Raw genomic sequence first — 20,652 nt, 5'->3', positions numbered from 1 at the left:
TAAAGTAGAAGAAAGGAAATTGGCAGCAATGAGGGGAACTCTCACTATTCATTTTTCTAAGTGGGAAAACCTGAGTAGTAGACAAACAGTTGGAACCCAGAGCCAGTCGTCCACCGGTTAAGAGGGGGGGGGGGGATAAGGGAGAGGTCGGGTAGGGTAGGGTTAACAAAAAGAGAAAACTTTTCTCTCAGGACAACAGTATAAAAGAAGTATAAGTTGCTACATTGTTAAAACAAAATTTTTGGATTATACAACTGCATATGTTTTCTTTGAAAATATGAATTTTTGTTTCAAATATGATGTATAGGAACTAACTATGTAAGTTTCTTTTGAAGCCGTTTGTAAGACAAAAATTTATACTGATTTATAATGTCATCACATTTGCAGTGAGCGTTACATAATTATGATGATTGTAATTTGTACTATGATTATAATTTGTTTCAAGAGAGAAAAGAATAAAAACTGACCATAAAAAAAAAAAAAATTATTAACTTTTGAAAAGTGTATCGATATTTTCTAAATTGGAGAGTGAATACAAATTATGTCTTTTACAAATATTTGACTATACTTGCAGGTGAATTTGCCTAGAAATATGAACATTAAATTCAATTGTGATATTGACTTGAAAGATTCAATATGATTTGTCCTGGTGTTCTACGACTAGCCATTTTGACGAAATTTTTCTTCATAAATTATGTTAACCGTCCTGAAAACTCCCCCCACACATACACACGGTCCCAACCTCCCCCTCCCACCTCCCCCCCTCTCTCTCTCTCTCTCTCTCTCTCTCTCTCACACCTCTCTATCTATCTGTCTCTTCTCCGTTTCTACCTTATCTTTTCCTTCTCTGTTATTCCCACTTTTTCTTTACCAACACGATTGTAAGGTAAAAAGGTAAAAACTAACGTGTTTTCAACTGTATTTTCCCCCAGGCCATGCCCCCTCCCTGGATCCGCCACTGCCTGCATAGATCCGCCATTGACGGTCCTGTATGAATGTTTGAAGTACCGATAGTACCTTTTTTGTCGAGTTATGACTGACTAGAGAAATAGACCCAGCTAGACATTAGTATATACAGTGGCGGATCCAGGAATTTCTTACCGGGGGGGGGGGGGGGGGGGCGCAATATCGCATGGGGTGAAATATATGAAAAACGATGGAGCGAGGCGTCAGCGGGAGGGGGCGAATTAAGTGACCAAGCGGGGTTGGGTCTGGGAGGGGGTCAGAACCCCCTCCTAGAGTAGGAAGCATTTGCAATTTTAGAACCACATTAGGCGCATTTTCAGGCACTTCCAGGAGTAATAATAACGTCAAATTGCTTTTTCCTACCCCTCCAAGAGTAGGGATCTTTTGCAATTTGAGAACCAAATTTGGCGCATTAATGTCCATCGTCACTTCCTGGAAAAACACGAGGCCTTCTTTTGTTCAAATCTTGATAAAGGCCTTCAGTCTGATTGGTGAGAAGTTAGAGAAAAGTGATCTGTCACGTGGCGAGACGTTGTATACGCTTCGTCGCTGCATAATGCACAAAGACGGTGGTCTGGTACTTCACTTAGTAGTACTTGCAAAAATTATCTCGAGTGTATCAACTGTGTTATTATCAGGTCGATAGACCTTTTTCAGTGGGGGGGGGGGGGGTGTAGAGGCCGCCGTTTGCCTACAAAACTAGCCACCAATTACTGACAAATATATTAATGCCAATGTCCCAATGTCTACAAATTTAACCCTATAAACTCGGGGCCAGGAACTAAGTTATTGTTTAGTTTCCCCCTCCTGCGCGAAGTGCGGAAGCTTTGACATTTCATTAAATCATTGGAGAAAGAAGACGATTCCTTGTACTGTTTTCGACTCTTAATCCTTGTCTGAATTCAATCCCCCCCCCCCCCTACCGCGCAAAGCGCGGAATTAAGCGTTCACGTTTCATTAAATTATTAGAGAAACAAGACGAATCGTTGTACCGACTCTTAATCATCGTCTGAGTTTTTCAAAAATGTTTTTTTTGTCCGATAGAAAGTCATGGTTCGTAGGGGAAATTTGCCGGCCCACCGACATAATACATAATCACCGACTTCAAACTTCTGCATGATATAGTACACGAGGATCGAGCAAGAATACCGACACAGCGGACCCGACACAGCAACATAATTATATATGCGTATCTTTCTTGCCCCTTGGACGTGGTGACTCCATCCAACATTCCCCCCTCTCTCTTACTCTAACCCCTCTTCTTCTCTCTCTCCTCTCTTTCATCCCCCGTTTCTATTGTTTCCTTCTTCTTTTCCTTTTTTCCTTTTCTTTCTTTCCTTTCTTTCCTTTCTCTCCTCTCATTCCTCTTTTTCTTTTTTTTCCTTTTCTTTCTTTCCTTCTTTCCTCTCTTTCCATTCTTTTCCTTTTATTTTGTTCTTTTCTTTCCGTTTCCCTCTCATTCCCCCTTTTCTCATTTTCCCCGACAGCAGCGCAATTTTACCGACAATATCCAGGTGGGGGTGTCGCTCCCCCACACCACCCCCTTTAGCGACGACCCTGGTTTGTATCCCATTATTCTTTTAAAAGAAATGCAACTCCTCGTGCTCTCGCACCTCTCTTCTATCGTTGTTTAATTCTCTTTCATTTTTTTCCTTTCTCCTTTAACTGACAAAATTCTCTCTTTACCCTCTTTTCCCATCTCTTCTTTTGGTTCTTTTTGAGTTTTTTCTTCTTATTTTTTTCAGTGGGGGGGGGGGGGGGGGGGGGTACACACCTGGCAAGAGGAACCCATATTATGCAAACTGCAAAATTGCCTCCCCCGCCCCTTTCCCGGTAAAAAAACACCTTCTTATAATATCATCCCCCTTTCTTTCTTTTCCCTTCTCTTTATTCTCCTTTTCCCCCTTTTTCTCTTCTCCGTCTTTCCCCCTTTCTTCCTTTTCCACTTTTTCTCTTCTCTCTCTTCCCCTTTCTTCCTTCCCCCTCCCTTTTCTCCTCTCTCCTTTAGTCTCTTCTACCTTTTTTCTTCTTCTTTCTCTCTTCCCTTTTCTTTCTTTTCCCCCTGCTTCCCCCTGCTTTTCCTTTCCCCCTCCCTTTTCTCACTTTCTCCCTTTTTCTTTCCCTTTCCTCCCTCTTTTTTTTTTACCGGGGGGAGGGGGCACGTGCCCCCTGTGCCCCCTGAATCGGCCACTGATATACATGCCAATAATTTACAATAAGTTCCGCAAGTTTGGTGTTATTTCGTCATAATTATATCCGTATGTTTTCATTATGTTCGCACTATATATACAGTCAAACCCACTTTAAAATGACCACCTGTCTACATTCTACAAAGCCCACATTTTCTTGTTTCCCCTGGAAAATGTTTCCTATTGAAACATGTACTAAAGGAACCTGTACATAAAGACCACTTTTCTTGTCTTCCTTGGTGGTCTTTATAGGCAGCTAGACAGGTTTTTATATATCTTCTGAATTTTACAGAGCCGTAATATATCCACGATTTCCAAATCACTAATATTCTCATGCATTTTAAGTTCATGTGTGCTTTCCCAACAAAGCCAACATGCGTCGTAAATTTCATATGAAACCGAGTTGGCTTTAAAAAATTTCATCATCAAATTTAATATATTTTTTGAAATAGGGGTCAATGTGTAACGCTCAAGCTCAAGGGGAATTACAGCTCCTAACATGTATTGAAACAGCTCGATACCTACTCAACTCGGTACGTACATTGCTAGTAGCTCGGTACATATTTTCTCTATTGAGTCTCGTGCACAAAACCGAGCGCAGGAGTTCCCTAAATAAAATACAGTAAAAATATTTTAGCCCACCATCGGGTTTGTTTCGTATTTATTAAATAATGTAGAGCTTTCTTCAAAGAAATTAGAAACAAAAAAGGTTCTATATTCCGAATCTCCTATGGCTGTAGTTCCGTCGAGATTACCTTTTTGTTCTCAATATACGAGTTTTGCCTTCATTTCAAAAGATAATGTGTGAACTAAAATACATGTAGTTTGGGTAAATTAGAGGAGGTTAAAATATAGATGATCACAGCAGGTTTCACAAACTAATCGTAACCTAAATTCAGAATAAATTGGATCATTGTGAGGGGATTGTGAGAGCAGCTGAATTTTGAACAAATTAATGTTGTTTGTATATCTTCTGATTTGGAATCGAAATTGAAATTTCCAAATTTCGAATGAGTCCACTCTCTAAGAAACATGATATCTCCTATGACAATACTCATAAAATACCTTCCCATAACAAAATTTGGTTTGAAGGGGGGGGGGGGGGGGGGGGGAATTCTGGGAACATCATAAAATTCCGCGACCTAAAAGTTTTGTGAGTTTAGCGAGTTGATAGGGTTGGGTGTCGAAACGACCTCATACGAATATACTTTGGTTGAGTTTGTTTAGGAACCGCTGGCGGTGGTAGTTCATTTTGTCGACAAAATTCAGGTTAGAGTTGACAGAAAGAGAGACTAAAATGGCAGCTGTAAACGACCCGTGGATGCAAATAGTGGTCAACATCGGTATTGGGGCATTTAGCCATCCTATGGGCTATGTCAAAACGTTGATTCAGGTGAGAATGATGTCTAATTTGTGTGAACATGGTGGAATGACTAATGCACGATGGCGCGCGCTGATGACTATCGTATCTAGACTTTGACCCGTAACTCCGGCGTAGAGATACCCTACTAAAACATACCCCAAAATCAACTAAATCTGCATCAATTGTTCAAAAAATGGTCATGATTTAAAAGTCGTTATGTTTCTTACCCTTTTCGTGTCAATATTCTTATCTTATTTTGAGTATTTTCCCTGAAATGTAAAAACAAAGCCTTCAAAATTTAGTATACAATTTCTCGCAGGTTTCACTGCACTGCAAACCGCTGCACAAATACAACAATTGTACATCTATACCGACAGTGGGCCAGGATGCTTGCGCACGCGCGTGCGTGAAGTGAGCGACTGTAATTTCAGATCCTCATTAAATTCATGCAAGTATTTCACATTATGAATTGATGATGATCTTTAGAGTCGCTAACTTCACGCAGGCGCTCGCCCGTCTGCGCCTGCAACCCACAGTCGGTGTGCATGCACTTGAATTGTGCAGCGGTTTGCCGTGAAACCTGTGAGAGAGTGTAGACCTATACTTTATACTAATCTTTGTTTTTAGTAACTCCAGGGAGCTCCACTGCCAAAGGCGTGAGAGCTCCAGATCCTTAACCGGGAAATGATTCAATCAGCGGGTTTGGTCCTATTTTTTTGAAATCTAAAAAAATAGTAATTAAACCTTAGACTTACAATGTTTTTTTACTCTTCTGGGCATCCGTTCAACCACTTGAAATTATAATTTGAAGATGTCTTCCATGGGAAAAAGGGTGATTCCTTGTCCTAAACCAATTCATCCATGGGTCATTCCATGTCAAATCACCCAATGGTTTTAACCCGACCATTTTTGATTTTGATGAAACTTAGTGTACTTGTTGAGTGTGATCTCACAGCACCAAATCCAAAATTTTAGGTCAATCGGGTGAGGGGTTTGGGAGATACGGCCCACCAAATTTTGAGATTTTTTCAAAAATGGGGGTGGCGGGCCTACCTTTGAACCCTTGTATCTCGGAACCTAATGGGTCAATCTTTACAAAATTTGTATTGTTGGAAAGGGTATTCAATAAGGATTCCAATTCTGCCGCCATTTTGAAGATTCGTACATGTTGGGGTACTTTGACCTCTTGACCTCAGATTTGACCTTGAAATTGACCTTGTGGATCACGTAACTTTGACAACATTTTTCATGAAATGTAATTTCTGACATGTTCACTAAAACATGTAAAAGTTTCAGAGATATAATATTTTTTGTTTAGGAGCAATAAGGATTGAAAGTATTCATGCTCACAGATATTCACAATAAACCCTATTATAATGTATACAATACATGCAATATGCACAGTACAACATACATCTTCCACATGCTTTTTTGTTTTAGGCATATCCATCCTAAATGTCAGTAGTACTTGAATAGAAATAAAATGACAAGTTCATATAGGCCTAAAGGGTTAACAGGATGTATGGCTTTAGGCCTCTGAGTCGGTTCTAGGATAATTACCCCCCCTGGAAAATTAACCCTCAGGAAATTCCCCCCCCCCCTGAGGACAATTACCCCCCAAGGACTACTACACCCAGAGGATTATTACCCCCCAGAAAATTACCTCCTAGGACAATCTGTCCCCCCCCCCCCCGAGGACAATCAACACCCGGACAATTTCCCCCTAGGACAATTACCCTCCCCCCCCCCCCCCCCGGGAAAATTACCCCTCAAGAATAATATACCCCAAAAAATAAATCTGCTTTGATTAAAACCACCTTATTATCAGGTTGGACTTCCACTTTAACGAATGGGGGGGGGGGGGGGGGGGGGGGTAATAGACCTCTGGGGTAATTGTCCTTAGAGGGTAGTTTTCCGGAGGTGAATTTTCCAGGGGGTAATTATCCTAGAACCGACTCAGAGGTCTAAAGCCATACATCCTGTTAACCCTTTAGGCCTATATGAACTTGTCATTTTATTTCTATTCAAGTACTGCTGACATTTAGGATGGATGTGACTAAAACAAAAAAACATGTGGAAGATGTAAGTTGTACTGTGCATATTGCATGTATTGTATACAGTATAATAGGGTTTATTGTGAATATCTGTGAGCATGAATACTTTCAATCCTTATTACTCCAAAACAAAAAATATTATATCTCTGAAACTTTTACATGTTTTAGTGAACATGTCAGAGATTACATTTCATGAAAAATGTTGTCAAAGTTACGTGATCCACAAGGTCAATTTCAAGGTCAAATCTGAGGTCAAGAGGTCAAAGTACCCCACATGTACGAATCTTCAAAATGGCGGCAGATTTGGAATCCTTATTGAATACCCTTTAAAACAATACAAATTTTGTGAAGATTGACCCATTAGGTCCCGAGATACAAGGGTTCAAAGGTAGGCCCGCCACCCCCATTTTTGAAAAAATCTCAAAATTTGGTGGGCCGTATCTCCCAAACCACTCACCCCACTGACCTAAAATTTTGGATTTGGTGCTGTGAGATCACACTCAACAAGTAACCTAAGTTTCATCAAAATCAAAAATGGTAGGGTTAAGATTTTCAGATTTTTCGGGTGATTTGACATGGAATGACCCCCATGTTGTATATCGTCGATTCAACATAGCGAATATAGCACATATGAATAACATGTTGTCTTTCGTTGATTCAACATCAAAGAGAAATTATGATTTCTGTTGGTCATATATGTCTAAATCCTCACTTTTTTGCCTCTATTCCCCTTTCTTAAAATGATGGATTACACTCTTTATTGTGATATGATAATCCAATCAACATGTCATACCATACCTGAAAATAAAAATAAAATGAGACATAAATCCTTATTGTGTGTGTACAGGTATGTCTGTCTGATATTTATGGAATGACCATTTTGTATTCACATGAATCGCAAAAATGCCTTAGGCTGAAATCTAAATTTATAGAACTATCATTTTTTGTCTTCAATGCAGCTTGGTTATGAACCTCTCCCTCCTCGTTTAGGAAGGAATGCATTCTTCAGGGAATGCTACCAGCTTCCAGGATTCCTTCCTTATGGTAAGAGAGAAAAAGAACATCTGGGGGGGTGTTTCACAAAGCCTTTTTTCAATGACAAATGACAAAAATCAGTGACAAATCTGCTGATAACCACAATTTCAGTAGCTTATAACAAAAACTGTCATTTGTCACTGATGAAAAGTTTTGTGAAACACCCCCCTCCCAGAAACTTTAAACATTGGTCCTTTATAACTTTAAAAATGCCCAGAAATTAATTCTACAATGTATCTTTGCGATTGTCTCTGAATTGGCCATTTTGACACCAATATTTTCATCCATTTTTACAAAGACATATACATTGAATTGGGTTACTTTATGAAAATGGCCTACTATTCTCCTTTGCTCTTATATGCTCTTCATCAACAGCCGGATGTATGTACATGTACCTAGCGTAGACAATTTCTCTGGTTTGAGATGGTTCTTTTCTGGGAAAGAAACCCCCTGGATTCTATTGGGTACTGTTCACAGTGTTCTTGTAAAAGCTTAAAAGGTAGACAGTTTCCATGTGCACTGTGCAGTAGGTCATAATTCGCTGACACCAGACTTGGTAGAAATACCATTAATGGGTGAACAAGTCTTGCACACACCAAACCCGTAGTCCCATCAAGAAATACCCCTTAGTATCTCAGAGAGCCTCCATGTGAGGGAATTGTAAGATAATAACTTTACCAAAATGGGGGAATGGGTCGAAAAATGCAGAGTGTTACATGAAATGATGGCTAATCTTGATTATTGACTCCTGTTATTGGGTAAACATCCAAATGATGTCAATGCCTACTACTGTGTGTCTAATTCTCTGCTGCTTTTCTCCTCTCTCTCTCTCTCTCTCTCTATCTCAGCAAGACATATATACAGTGTAGAGGGCTTCACTGGCCTGTACCGGGGCTTCTTTCCTGCCCTGTGCCAGAACTTCATTTCAGGTGCTGTCCTGAGGTCGGTCTCTGAGGTGAGGATCCAATTTTTGATAAAAATGTTGTGCAAAAAATTGATTTGACCAATGTCTATCTGTATCTAAGCATCTTCTCCTGGTTCGGAGGTTGATTGCAACATCTCTTCATTTCACTCTATCTTCTGCCATTCTGGTGCACTCTTGCAGTTTTAGTCCACTCCAGTTCTTGACATTCTCTTCCCAGTTGATTCTGGGTCTCCCTCTTGGTCTAGTTCCTTTCACTCTTCCCTCCAATACATCCTTTAAAGACCGTCACCACTACTGGGCCAGAAGGGATTAGACCACACAGAGAGCCATTGAGGTCACTGTGACAGGTGGCTATCTCATTAACTCAGCTCTCATTTAACATAAGAAAAAGAGGATCATGGGGGACCAACAGGCACCGATTGGGGAAGTTTTCTATATAGAGGGAGCAAGTAGCTACAAGTATGGCAGTGTGCCTTTAAGAGGCTTTGGTGCCTTTTAACATGACCAAAGTATTTGATCAATACAATTTTGTAAATGGAAATTCAACCTTTGCAGAGAGTCCATTTGTATGAACGCAGAAAAATAAGATAAACAGGAGGGGCTGTGGCTCAGTGATAGAATAGTGGTCTCCTAACTGGGAGGTTCTGGGTTCAAAATCAAAACTCTTGTCCTTTGGTAAGGCATTAATCCTCATTACCATTTCCCTTCGAGAGAATTTAAAGTTGTTGGTCCGATGGTTGTTTACTTACATGTACATCAAAATGATCTGTGAAGGGAAATCCAACTTTTCTAGAGAGTCCCATTTGTATGAAAGCAGAAAAATAAAATAAACATGATGGTGAAAGTTTTGAAATATATAGGACCAACAATAAGAAATTTATACTATTTGAATCACATAATCACTACATCTGTGCAAATCTCTTTTCCTTTTTCTTTCTTTACTTTTGAACAGAAAATGGATGAGCTGTTCCCTGTTGTAGATGAAAGTGAAAAGAAAGCCCTTGCCAAGAAGAGACCGGAGTTGGCCAGTGTGTCATTCCATACTTTTATGCTTCAGGTACGGTATCTTTGTCTTTAGTGATGATGATGATGATGATAATGATGATGATGATGATGATGATGATGATGATGATGATGATGATGATGATGAGAGTGATGATGATGAAGGTGATGATGATAATGATAATGGTGATGGTGATGGTGATGATGATGAGTATGATGATGATAATGATTTTTTGGTAATGGTGATGATGATGATGAGGATGGTGGTGAAGATGAATGAGTATGTTATTTCAACCCTCATGTTTCAGGTATCATCACCTTGTTGTTTTTCATCATCATAATCATAGAGGTAACCAAATTTCAAGTAGGGCATGTATGCAATGACAATTGCTCTGGCTTCATTTCATTAAAGGTAAAGACCAGTATTGGAAACGCCGCAATTTCAAAAAATGAAATGGAAGCTCTCATTACCAATCACGTGAAAGAATATGTTTTGACTAATACATGATGATAAAAAATTTGCCGGGAAACCGCCTACTAATTCATATATTTGGTAAATTTGTTTCTCTCATGGTCTGTGAGAGATATAGGGTAGTCCCATATACATCTTTCTGTGTATAGTGCTTGTAACTTTACAAAGAATGGGCCAAATTTCTTATTATTTTGATGATTCCAGAACCTTGCAGATGCTAGATGATCAACCTTTTCTGATCGATTCCACAACGTTTCTTTCACAATGCAATCGCATGACCATAACTGGTCTTTACCTTTAAGTTGTATGGTTAGAGTTAGGGTTGTAAGTAGGTTTATGTTAGGTTTAGGGGTAGGGTTAGGGTATGGTATGGTAGGGTTACGAATATGATTAGTGTAGAATATCGACTACAGAGCAATCGTTGCTGGAGCATGTGCGTACATACAATCTCAAGTAGAAGTTGTGGTACATGTAGTTGTTGATCTTGATTAGTCTGCATTGTTAGCCTGGTGATTCACGCCCCGTCCGGTATTTGCTGCTTTCTCTCTGTCAAAATACATCTCAGTTGTATTAGAATTTCTCTCAGTTGTGTTATAAATGCTCTAACTTTAATTTATAAATGTCTATTTGTTTGTTTGTTTGTTTTATTTATTCACCATGTAAAATAATTGTTTACAGATAATAAAATTCAGTGGGTTACAATTTATAACAATACATAGTAGGAACAATGCATAAACAAAAAATGGTTCTAACTCTTGCTAGCATTTCGATAACAAAACAACAAAAGTAAGAAAAGTGAAATATATATATTTTTTGAAAGCAATGTATTGTATATATATTTATAAATATATATTTTTTGAAAGCAATGTATTGTAACAGCAATGAAGAATATTGCTCTGATGTTTTTCATCATTCCATTGCTATTTTCTTTTCACTCCAGATGTCCAAGGACTCAGTAGCTCATCTATGTGCTGTTGTCGTGTCCCAGCCCTTCAATGTCATCATGATCAGAAGCATGGCTCAGTTCATCGGCAAGGAAACAAAGTACAGGTCAGTACAGGTTATGTCAAAGGTCAAAGGTTATACAGTCAATAGCATGTGTGTATAAAAAGTGATGTATCACTGGATTAATTGATAAATAGTGTCAACTTTAACCCTAAAAATTCAGGCTTATCAGCCAGAAGGGGTAGGTTCCCTTGGAAAAAATTTATTCATATTTTTATGCCAAAGGCCAAAGGTCACGGGGTCATAAGAAGTGTTGACAAATACGAGAAAATACCCTGTTACCGCGATAACTTGAAAAGAATTGGAGCAATATTGACCAAATTGAGCTAAGGTAATGTATGTATGGGCACAAACTGATTAAATGAAAAGGATGTGAGGATGTCGAATGTGACAGGGTCATTCAAATAATGAACATGCATACACAGGCCTTAAATTAATCGACGGCCATCGACGGCCAGGCCGTCGATGCCCCTATGACTGGCCGCGGTGCCCTCCCAAAAAAAGATAAATTCACGGCCAAAAAGGCCGTGCCCTTTTTTTCAAACTGGCCGACGTGCCTTTTTTCCAACTGGACGTGCCCTTTTTTTTTTAAATTTGCGCACATAAAACCACCAATTGCGCTTAAAACTAGACGGCAAGGCGCAAGTGTTTTCCGTGAAAATGCGCCCATAAATTATTAGAACAGAAAAAATACACGAATCACGAACAGTTTACCGCCCACGAGCTCTCTTCTAGCTTCGTATTTAGTGCTTTAATAAGGCGCCAGTGCCGTGAAAATGCGCCCTTTGTTATTATATAGGCAATGCGCTAGCGCACGTACGTTCATGCGATCGCATGATATGCATATGGTGCATGTTGTTGACGCACGCACGTACGTACGTACAAATCAAAGGCCAGGGTGCAGGATCAAGAAAACAAATCGTCAAGTGGAGAAATAAACAAGCATTCAAATAGTCATTAGAGATCTGTCGAGATTTGTTTGTAGGTCTAGTTTATTATTTTATCTCAAATAGAATTTAGAATTATCTTATTAATAAGTTAAGAACACCTACGATGTTCTCGATCGTAATTACTCTCATTTTGCCACCAGCCGACCTCGCTTCAAAAAGCTACCCCGCCAGCCTCCCAAGACGAACGTTTCGAGTCCCGGTAAAATTACGCGCTGCGAGTCTCCGAGGGTGCATCGGTTTCGCTGGCAAACTTCCAGCCCGACAGCTTCCCACCAAAAGTGGCGAGAGTGTGTGTGCGAGGAACGATTTTGGTTTCGTGAATGCACGTTACGCAACTGAGCTGAGCGTGTCATTTTCAGCTGTCGAATGTCTATAAGGACATTTTTACATCTTATTTCATTAGTTAGGCCTATCTAGACCTTTCTATACAACAGTTAAAAAGATAATTTCTTCAAATTTGCTCCTACTACCGAGAGAGTGGCGGAAGGTTTGTGTGTGAGGTGCGATTTTGATTTGGGATACCCGGCCCGGTAAACTTGCCAAGTCCTTCTGACTTTCGATGTTTGTGAAATTGACAATTTATTTATTCATTTGCTCATCAATATTTTTAGTTACTTTAGAATACTGTTTAATGTGCAAGTTTAATGTTCTTAATCAATCTTTCCTGTTCATATTGTTAAGATTAAAAAGTTATTAAATTGATCGTTCGATCTATTCACATTATGAAATTAACAACTCTCTTTGAACTTATGATTAGATAAGGGGCCTATCTGTTTTTGGAAAATTGCCCCTTGCTCTGGTAAATTCCTGTGGCAAAGGGCGACTTAAAAAAAAAATTGCCCCTTGCTCCTGGCTGCTAAATCTAAGGCTTGCGGGCCGCCGCCTTGTTTGTATGTACCGTAGACCTCTATACATTCTGTGAAGAAGCTGGTGCTAAAAGTCATGGGAAATTGATCCCACACAAGTTTCATAAAATACACATGACATCTAACAAAAGTAGAAACAATTTTTTTGGCCTCATACTCGATGCCCTTTTTGTAAAATATTTTGGCCTCAATGCCCTTTTTGTAAAAATATTTTGGCCTTGGTGCCCTTAAAAATATGAGGTACTCGAGGCCAAACTGGCCTTGCCCTAAAAATGACGAAATTTAAGGCCTGCATACAGGCGAGGGGCATGCTAGAGATGCAGTCACATTCATCTTGTTTTGTTTTGTTTTTCTTTTTTCATCAGTGGCTGGATTTCTCCTTACTTTGAAGTATACAATGATTCAGGAATCAGAGGACTGTTCACGTAAGTTCACCTCAACATTTTACTAAGCTCATATTGTACTACGGGTGTTGTGGTCTAGTGGATAAGTCACCAGACTGTAGATCACAAGGTACAGGGTTCAAATGCCAGCCCAATACTAGCGTCCTTTGGCAAGATGTTTTAATCTACATTTGCCACTCTCCACCCAGGTGTTAAATGATCGCATTGTGAGCGTCTTTAAAATGGTGCCTGGCTTGAATGCTCCCCAGAGAGTGGAGAATGTGCCTACATTTTGTGCAGGCGAGCCTGAATCGTATGACCGGGGTGATGATACATATACATGTACATACATAAGTAAAGTGCTCAGAGACATTGTTGATGTATTAAGGGCTATATAAACGTGAAATATTAGGATTATTATTAAAGGGGAAGTCCACCCTGAAATTAAGTTAGTTTTAATAGGAGTAGAAAAACGAGAGAAACAAGTCAGTGAAAGTTTGAGCAAATTCCGATTAAAAATAAGGAAGTTAGGATTTTTGAAGTTGTGATCAATCAAACACAAATTGGCAACTCTATGACGTATCATGCGAGCTCAACTTCCATTTGCTCAGTACTAAAAAAATCTAAAATTTTCATTTTCCCTCAAGAAAAATTTCAACCATACATGCACCCTAAATATAATAATTGCAAATATGTTTCTATACTCCCCCTGCAAGGAACAAATATATATTCCGTCATCAATAACGAAGAAAACATGATTTTATGGAATATTATGCACAAAGCAAATGAAGGAGAGCTTGTATAATAAGTCACAGAGTTGCCAATTTGTATTTGATTGATCACAACTTCAATAATTCATAACTTTCTTATTTTCATTCAGAATTTGCTCAAACTTTCACTCACCTGATTTTCTTATTATTCTGCCTCTATCGAAACAAACTTATTTTGGGGGTGGACTTTCCCTTTAAATATCAAAACCTGCACGGGTTTAAACCCAGATCAACTTGAGTACCATTAAACCTGCTTAAGCAACCACCTGTATGAATGAACAATTGATTGATTGATTGATTTTATTTATTCATTTCACAATCCATCTATACACTCCACATTTTCTGTTTCCCTTAAAAAGTATGTCATTGGTATAAGTTATAGTGGAAGTAGGCCTACTTATATGGTGGAGTGACCATACTTTGTGTGTGACTTCAACTCACAGACAGTTCCATATCCCACAAAGTCAGTAAGATTGTCAAAATCTGATATCATTAATGGAAAGAGGAATATAAATTACCGAGTGACAACATTTTCTCTGGATTTAAGTGTGAAATTATGATTAAATTGACATAAGATCAGCAAATTTGTGCAGTCTTTCATTTTGATAAAAAATATATCAGAGTGGCCCATTAATACTGTACTTTTCATGATGGTTGTGTTTTTCAGAGGTCTGGCACCTAGACTACTACTCGATCTAATGACCTTGTGGCTTGCAAGGACGATGTACTACTCATTTAACAGACTCGTTGTAGACGAGAATGTAAGTCCTAACATCCATAGGGTTCCGCCCTTTTTTTTTCTTCTTTTTTTTTCTTCTCTTCTTTCAAATTGGCAACACATACATTTTTGTTTTAATTTTTCATTCCTCCATGAATAATTAGTAGTATAAATGTTTCTGGATGATAGATCATGTTGAAAAGTCTGAATATATTCATTTAACAGACTCGTTGTAGACGGCAATGTAAGTCCTAACATCCATGGGATCCAGCTTTTCTTTTTTGCTTCTTTCAAATTTGAAACACGTAAATTTTTGTTTTATTTTGTCATTCCTCAATAAATAATGAGTTGTATAAATGTTTTCAGGATGATATGTCATGCTGAAAGGAAAGAAAACCTTCAATTTAATTTCAAGTTCTGACATCCATGAGATCCAGCTTTCTTTTTTTCTTCATTCAAATTAGCAACCAAATTACTGTTGTCAATTGCCTCTGTGTTATGCAACAAAATTGGAAAGTGTGAAGAAATGTATGCTCATTGTGCTTTAAATGCATCTGGTAATCATTTCTTCTTTTGCTGTGTTTATTTTTATTCTCATCCTTTTTCATTCTTTCCTAGATGACAAATGTATCTGAGCTCCGGAGCTATGCAAACATTATTACAGGAGTAAGTCTTATTTATTAACTAATTAGCTACAGAGAACAATTCTTTTCTTGCCTTGCCATAGGCACAGCCAGTGAGTGGAAGAGGGGGGGGGGGGGGGGTGGCACAAGGGGGCCATGAACCACTGCCCCCCCCCCCATCCCCTGGCTCTGCCTAAGGAGTAAGTCTTATACAGTCATAATGCTACAGTAATAATTAGCTACAAAGAACCAATCTTTTCTAGGCATAGCCAGTGGACACAAGGGGGCCATGGAGTACCCCCCCCCCCTACCCTGTTTATCTGTTTAAAAAAGAGAGTCACCCAAGGAAGTTTGGGCCCAAATCCTTAACCCAACCCCTTGTGTGTCACCCCAAAAGGCGACACACAAAGTTCAAACCATACAAGGTGTAAAAAATGATTAAGCTGTACTTTTATTTGCATACACAGCAACAGAATATATTTTGCATTATACATCAAACCTAATGTTCTCCTCTTTAATGAGTATCATTGTCAAACTTCCATATATCCTTAATGTACATTGGTCAAAGTGAAATATCTTTCCTTCTTAAGAATATTATTTGTTGTTTTCTTAATCACTATATCATCCTGTGTTCTCTTACTAGTAAAACAATGTTCTACATGGCTATTAAAAGTTACATGCCTGAGAAATATATGTTTATGCAATCTATCAAAAATGTCTCTATTTTGTTAGTATGTGATCTGTAACATTATGTTCATATTTCATCTCAAACTTTTGTCTATTTTCAGTTTCTAGCAAGTATGCTGACCTATCCATTCAGCCTCATCAGCAGTAACTACATCGTCAATAACTCAGGGTAAGTCCTCATCTAAAACATTTGAGCCCCTTCTGGGTATGTTGACCTATCCACTCAGTCTCATCAGTAGTAACTACATCATCAATAACTCAGGGTAAGTCCTTATCTAAAACATTTGAGCCCCTTCTGGGTATGTTAACCTATCCATTCAGTCTCATCAGTAGTAACTACATCATCAATAACTCAGGGTAAGTCCTTATCTAAAACATTTGAGCCCCTTCTGGGTATGTTGACCTATCCATTCAGTCTCATCAGTAGTAACTACATCCTCAATAACTCAGGGTAAGTCCTTATCTAAAACATTTGAGCCCCTTCTTAACAAAATTGCAGGTGTTGTGCCCCCCCCCCCCCCCAAAAAAAAAAAAACCTAAAGAAAAGAGAAAGAAAGAAAAAAAAAAGTTTAAGAAAAAAAAAATATATGAACAAAAATAAAGGGTACCCAGTATGTAAATTTTTTTTTAAAAATGGAGAAAAAAAAAAAAAAAAAAATCTTCAGTCCTATTCAGTAAAATTTCTATCAAGAACCTTTTGGGACATGCTACTCAGTCCGCTTGTTGTGTGTGATAAGGATTTGCACAGCTGAAATCAACCTTGCATGTATTAGGTGCTGCCATATCAGGCAAGCCAACAAGCTTTCGGATCAGGAAGAGATCCTTTTGTTCATGAAGTATGCATGAAATTTGAATACATATTCAAAAATATTGTATATTATGAAAATTGGGTGTATCATAGTTTACTTGAGATGCAAAGTTAGAGTTCAAGCCCCTGCATGGTACTGGTGTACTGGGGCAAGAAAATAATCTGCATTTGCTGTTCTCCACCCAGGTGTAGTAAATGGGGACCTGGTATATATTTATTCTTTGAATGCTTTCAGCATCTTATGGCAGCGTGGCTAAATCCAGGCTAATAATAGTACTTTAAAGGCACCATGAGCATCCCCTGGGAATGATATGTGCATAATATAAATGTAATTATTATTGGTTTTATTCATAATTAAAACAAATATTATTTGTTCCTTGTATAAATTAGTAGCTGGCTTAGCTCCCTATGTATCTATGTACACCTCCACCACCATTATTATCATCATCATCATCATCATCATCATCATCATCATCATCATCATCAACATCATCATCATCATCATCATCATCATCATCATCATCATCATCACTACCTTCAACATCATCACTTCTACCACCACCATCATCACCATCGTGATCATCAACGCTGCCATCATCATCACCGTCGTCATATCATAACCACCATCATAATCTTTATCATTTTCATCATGATCCTCCTCATCATTATCACCATTGTCATCGTTCTCATCACCATTGTCCTCATTCTCATCATCCTTTTCATAATATAAACATTATACTCTAAACAAAAAAAATATGTATATTGTTCTTTGTCCAGATTGTTAGCTGGCACAGCTCCCTATGTACCTGTGTATATGAACTGGGTGGACTGTTGGAGAGACCTCAGGAACAGGGTAAGATTCGAAACTTTGATGGCGATTATTCTATCTTCAATTTTTAACATTGTAGTAAAACTAGAAACTTTGGAAATTTGTTTGATTGTTTCAGATTCTTGAAAGCTTCATGCTGCAAAAAAATGAATCAAGGCTGACATACTAATGAATTTGTTCGATTCGCAAAGCCTCCCTACTGTGAATATGGCAATTCTTTACAATTCGTGATTTTTAAGAAGATTATTTCTTGTTTCTTTTGTTTTTGCAGGGTCTTCTCAAGCGTGGCTCCAGCCTCTTCTTCAGACGTTACAATGCGAAGATGGTCGTCTTCCAACCAGAGCCAGTCACTCCTTTAGACTAGATCCCATCTCACGCTCCACCTACCGGAGTCCCTCCCCCATCTCACCCCCCACCTACCGGAGCCCCTCCCCATCTCCCATCTCTTTAGAGCCCTTTCTCCCTCTCCTCCAGGGGCTCGTTTCACAAAGCCTCTTTTCAATGACAAATGACAAAAATCAGTGTCAAATCTGCTGATAACCAATCGAAAGCAAGGATTTCAGTAGCTTATAACAAAAACTGTCATTTGTCACTGATGACAAGTTTTGTGAAACAACCCCCTGAAGTTTAGTTTCATCCGTGATGAAATCATGATGAAAGTGTGTCTATTTTTCTTGATGTGATCTTCGATCCCTCTCTTCGCTTCCTGATTTTTGTATAATGAAGCAAAGCTAGGCTTTACATTTTCGCAATATTTTGTATCGATTGTTCAAGATAATCGTCGTGCATGTTTCAATGAAGAATTTCTCCTTGTGGTATCTGTACGAAATAAGAATTAGTGATCGTAATGAGACTCCATGAGTCAGATTCTGTTCCGTTCAATATTAGACCAGTACACATAGGTATTCAATTTGTATGCGTATATTCTTCTGTGGTCACTCTTGATTTGAGTTTTGCCCGAGCAATGCCCAACATAGCACCAACCGTCAACAGCCTTCCTGCTATGACATTATCATTACTCTTCACGAAGTGAATGCGAAAGTTTATTTGAAGATGCATTTGTAGAATTTATTATATATTTGTAAACTGATCTATTGCTTATTCCTTCAGCAATTTCATTTGCATTTTGTGGTGGTGGTTGTTTTACGTGACTGCTAAGAAAGCATAAATGCTTGTAAGTAAGCAACCAGAGGACCGACGGTTCTAGGGGATGAATTAACTACTTATACAAGCTTCCCTTTCGTGATTGGATAGTCTATAGTATCCTTCAATGTTTTTAAGATATTTTTTTATGATTTAAACACTTTGGACGCCAAAGGTTAAATTTAGTACGTACATTAACTCTATACCCAGAGTGTGGTTTGTTTTCAAGAATTGAAAAAAGAATTACATGAAAACTGTTAAAGTGATATACTTTGAAACAGAGCGACAGTTGATGTGTCATATTGTTATATTTCATGTGATTGTGTTGTATTGTCCAATGGTTAATACCTCGCCTTTCCTGTAATGCATGCAAGATCAATGCAATAGAATATTGAGGAGAATTTGGCCGTTCAAACATATAAAGGCACCAATCCATAAATTGTCATAAATTATTTTATATGTACAGAGTACCTGTATACATGCAGCTTCTATACGATATATGTCAAATGGCCGTTTGAAAAATTATGTTGAAAACATATAAATCTCTTTAGTGATAGTATCCTTGTACTTTAGTTTAATTTGATATACATGTAGATGCCTTTTTTTTCTTCCTGAAATCAATGTTATTTTTATGCTCTTATTTTGGTGAATAGGTGTACTTATTCAAGATCACTGCTTTTAAAGTTCGTTTGATTGACATTGTAAACACACTTATTTCGATAGCGTCTAATTACAGTGATTTTGTTATTTAGACATTTATCAATCTCTTTATGTAGTAGAGTACAGTAAGATAAATTCACATGTATGATAGTGGAAAGAGTTGAGATAAAAGGAACCTCGCATTTGTGGTTATTTTGATTTTGATACCATCTTGACCAGTTCTAGGGTTTTATGTACAAACCTATTTCTCTATACTCTCGTGCCCTCTATATGTGCAGAATCTAAAGGCTGGATGCGTGTAATGACAGTGAAACCTGTGCATAATGACCACCCAAGGAAGACAAGAAAAGTGTTTGCTTTTGGCAGGTGGTCTTTATGTACAGGTTCGCTTTTAATAGTACAGGTTTCGATGAGAAATCATTTTCAAAGGAAACCCCCCCAAAAAGTGATCCATCTATAAAGGTGGTCTTTCTTTACAGGTGGTTGCTTAAGCAGATTCAACTGTATGTGTACATATAGTTTGATTTCTCAGTGAGAAATTGTTGCATTTGGTCCCAACCAAGTCATAATCTGCATTTGGTGACAGATTTTAACCGCAAAGTCTATACTTCTTTCTTTTCAATCCTCATGTTTTTTCGAGATGCATGACAAAAATAAGGTTTTTATTTGAAATGTATGTTCTTTGTGTGGGTAGAAATACACTTGGTCTTGCATGATCTTAGTGACTTGTATTTCTCCCTTGAAATTAGGAAACCATTTGTGCTGCAAGAACTTGGACCCAACTGATATTCTTTACCGACGGTGATGGTTTCCATCATTACATCTGTGTTTTGCATGTTTAAAGTACTAAGGGCAGTTGAAGAGGAAAGAATTTGTAACAGATGCTTGTTTAAATGTGAAATACTTTGTGAGTAAATATAAATAATCCAATGAAGAAAATCTATTAAAATTTTTTGCATACATGTACACCATCATTTTCGGTTTGAGGCATTGTTCATGTAGGTTTGTAGAGTAGAGGTCGAGAAGAAGGTGGGTCGGTTGGTTTGTTGTTGCTTGAATGACCGAGGCATGACCAACACAGACCCAACGACACTGAACCAGCATCCTAACGCAACCACCGACTAACACACATAGTAATGGACACACTGACTGACCCACCAACCGATCCGACATCGAGCTTCAAGCCACTCGACATACTGTCTAA

At 38.4% G+C, this 20,652-nt stretch overlaps 1 protein-coding gene across 2 annotated transcripts; it reads left to right on the top strand.

Annotated features, from left to right (window-relative positions):
- Nucleotides 1-4,366: 4,366 nt before the first annotated feature.
- Nucleotides 4,367-20,422, top strand: LOC588077 (mitochondrial carrier homolog 2). Of its 2 annotated transcripts, XM_030987814.1 has the most exons (11): nucleotides 4,367-4,548; nucleotides 7,532-7,616; nucleotides 8,456-8,562; nucleotides 9,485-9,589; nucleotides 10,947-11,056; nucleotides 13,193-13,252; nucleotides 14,648-14,741; nucleotides 15,317-15,364; nucleotides 16,110-16,177; nucleotides 17,594-17,669; nucleotides 17,917-20,422. In XM_030987814.1, exons 1-11 carry the CDS (start codon nucleotides 4,453-4,455, stop codon nucleotides 18,007-18,009), a joined length of 942 nt encoding a protein of 313 aa, XP_030843674.1. In that variant the 5' UTR covers nucleotides 4,367-4,452; the 3' UTR covers nucleotides 18,010-20,422. The 2 variants fall into 2 exon arrangements, with proteins under 2 accessions (XP_030843674.1, XP_030843675.1); XM_030987815.1 differs by lacking the exons at nucleotides 17,594-17,669; nucleotides 17,917-20,422 and adding an exon at nucleotides 16,402-16,529 and having other exon boundaries at nucleotides 16,110-16,119.
- Nucleotides 20,423-20,652: the final 230 nt, after the last annotated feature.

This window comes from Strongylocentrotus purpuratus, unplaced genomic scaffold, assembly GCF_000002235.5.
Source record: "Strongylocentrotus purpuratus isolate Spur 01 unplaced genomic scaffold, Spur_5.0 spur5_scaffold_17, whole genome shotgun sequence".
NCBI lineage: Eukaryota > Metazoa > Echinodermata > Echinoidea > Camarodonta > Strongylocentrotidae > Strongylocentrotus > Strongylocentrotus purpuratus.
This window is presented reverse-complemented; position numbering and strand designations above follow the sequence as displayed.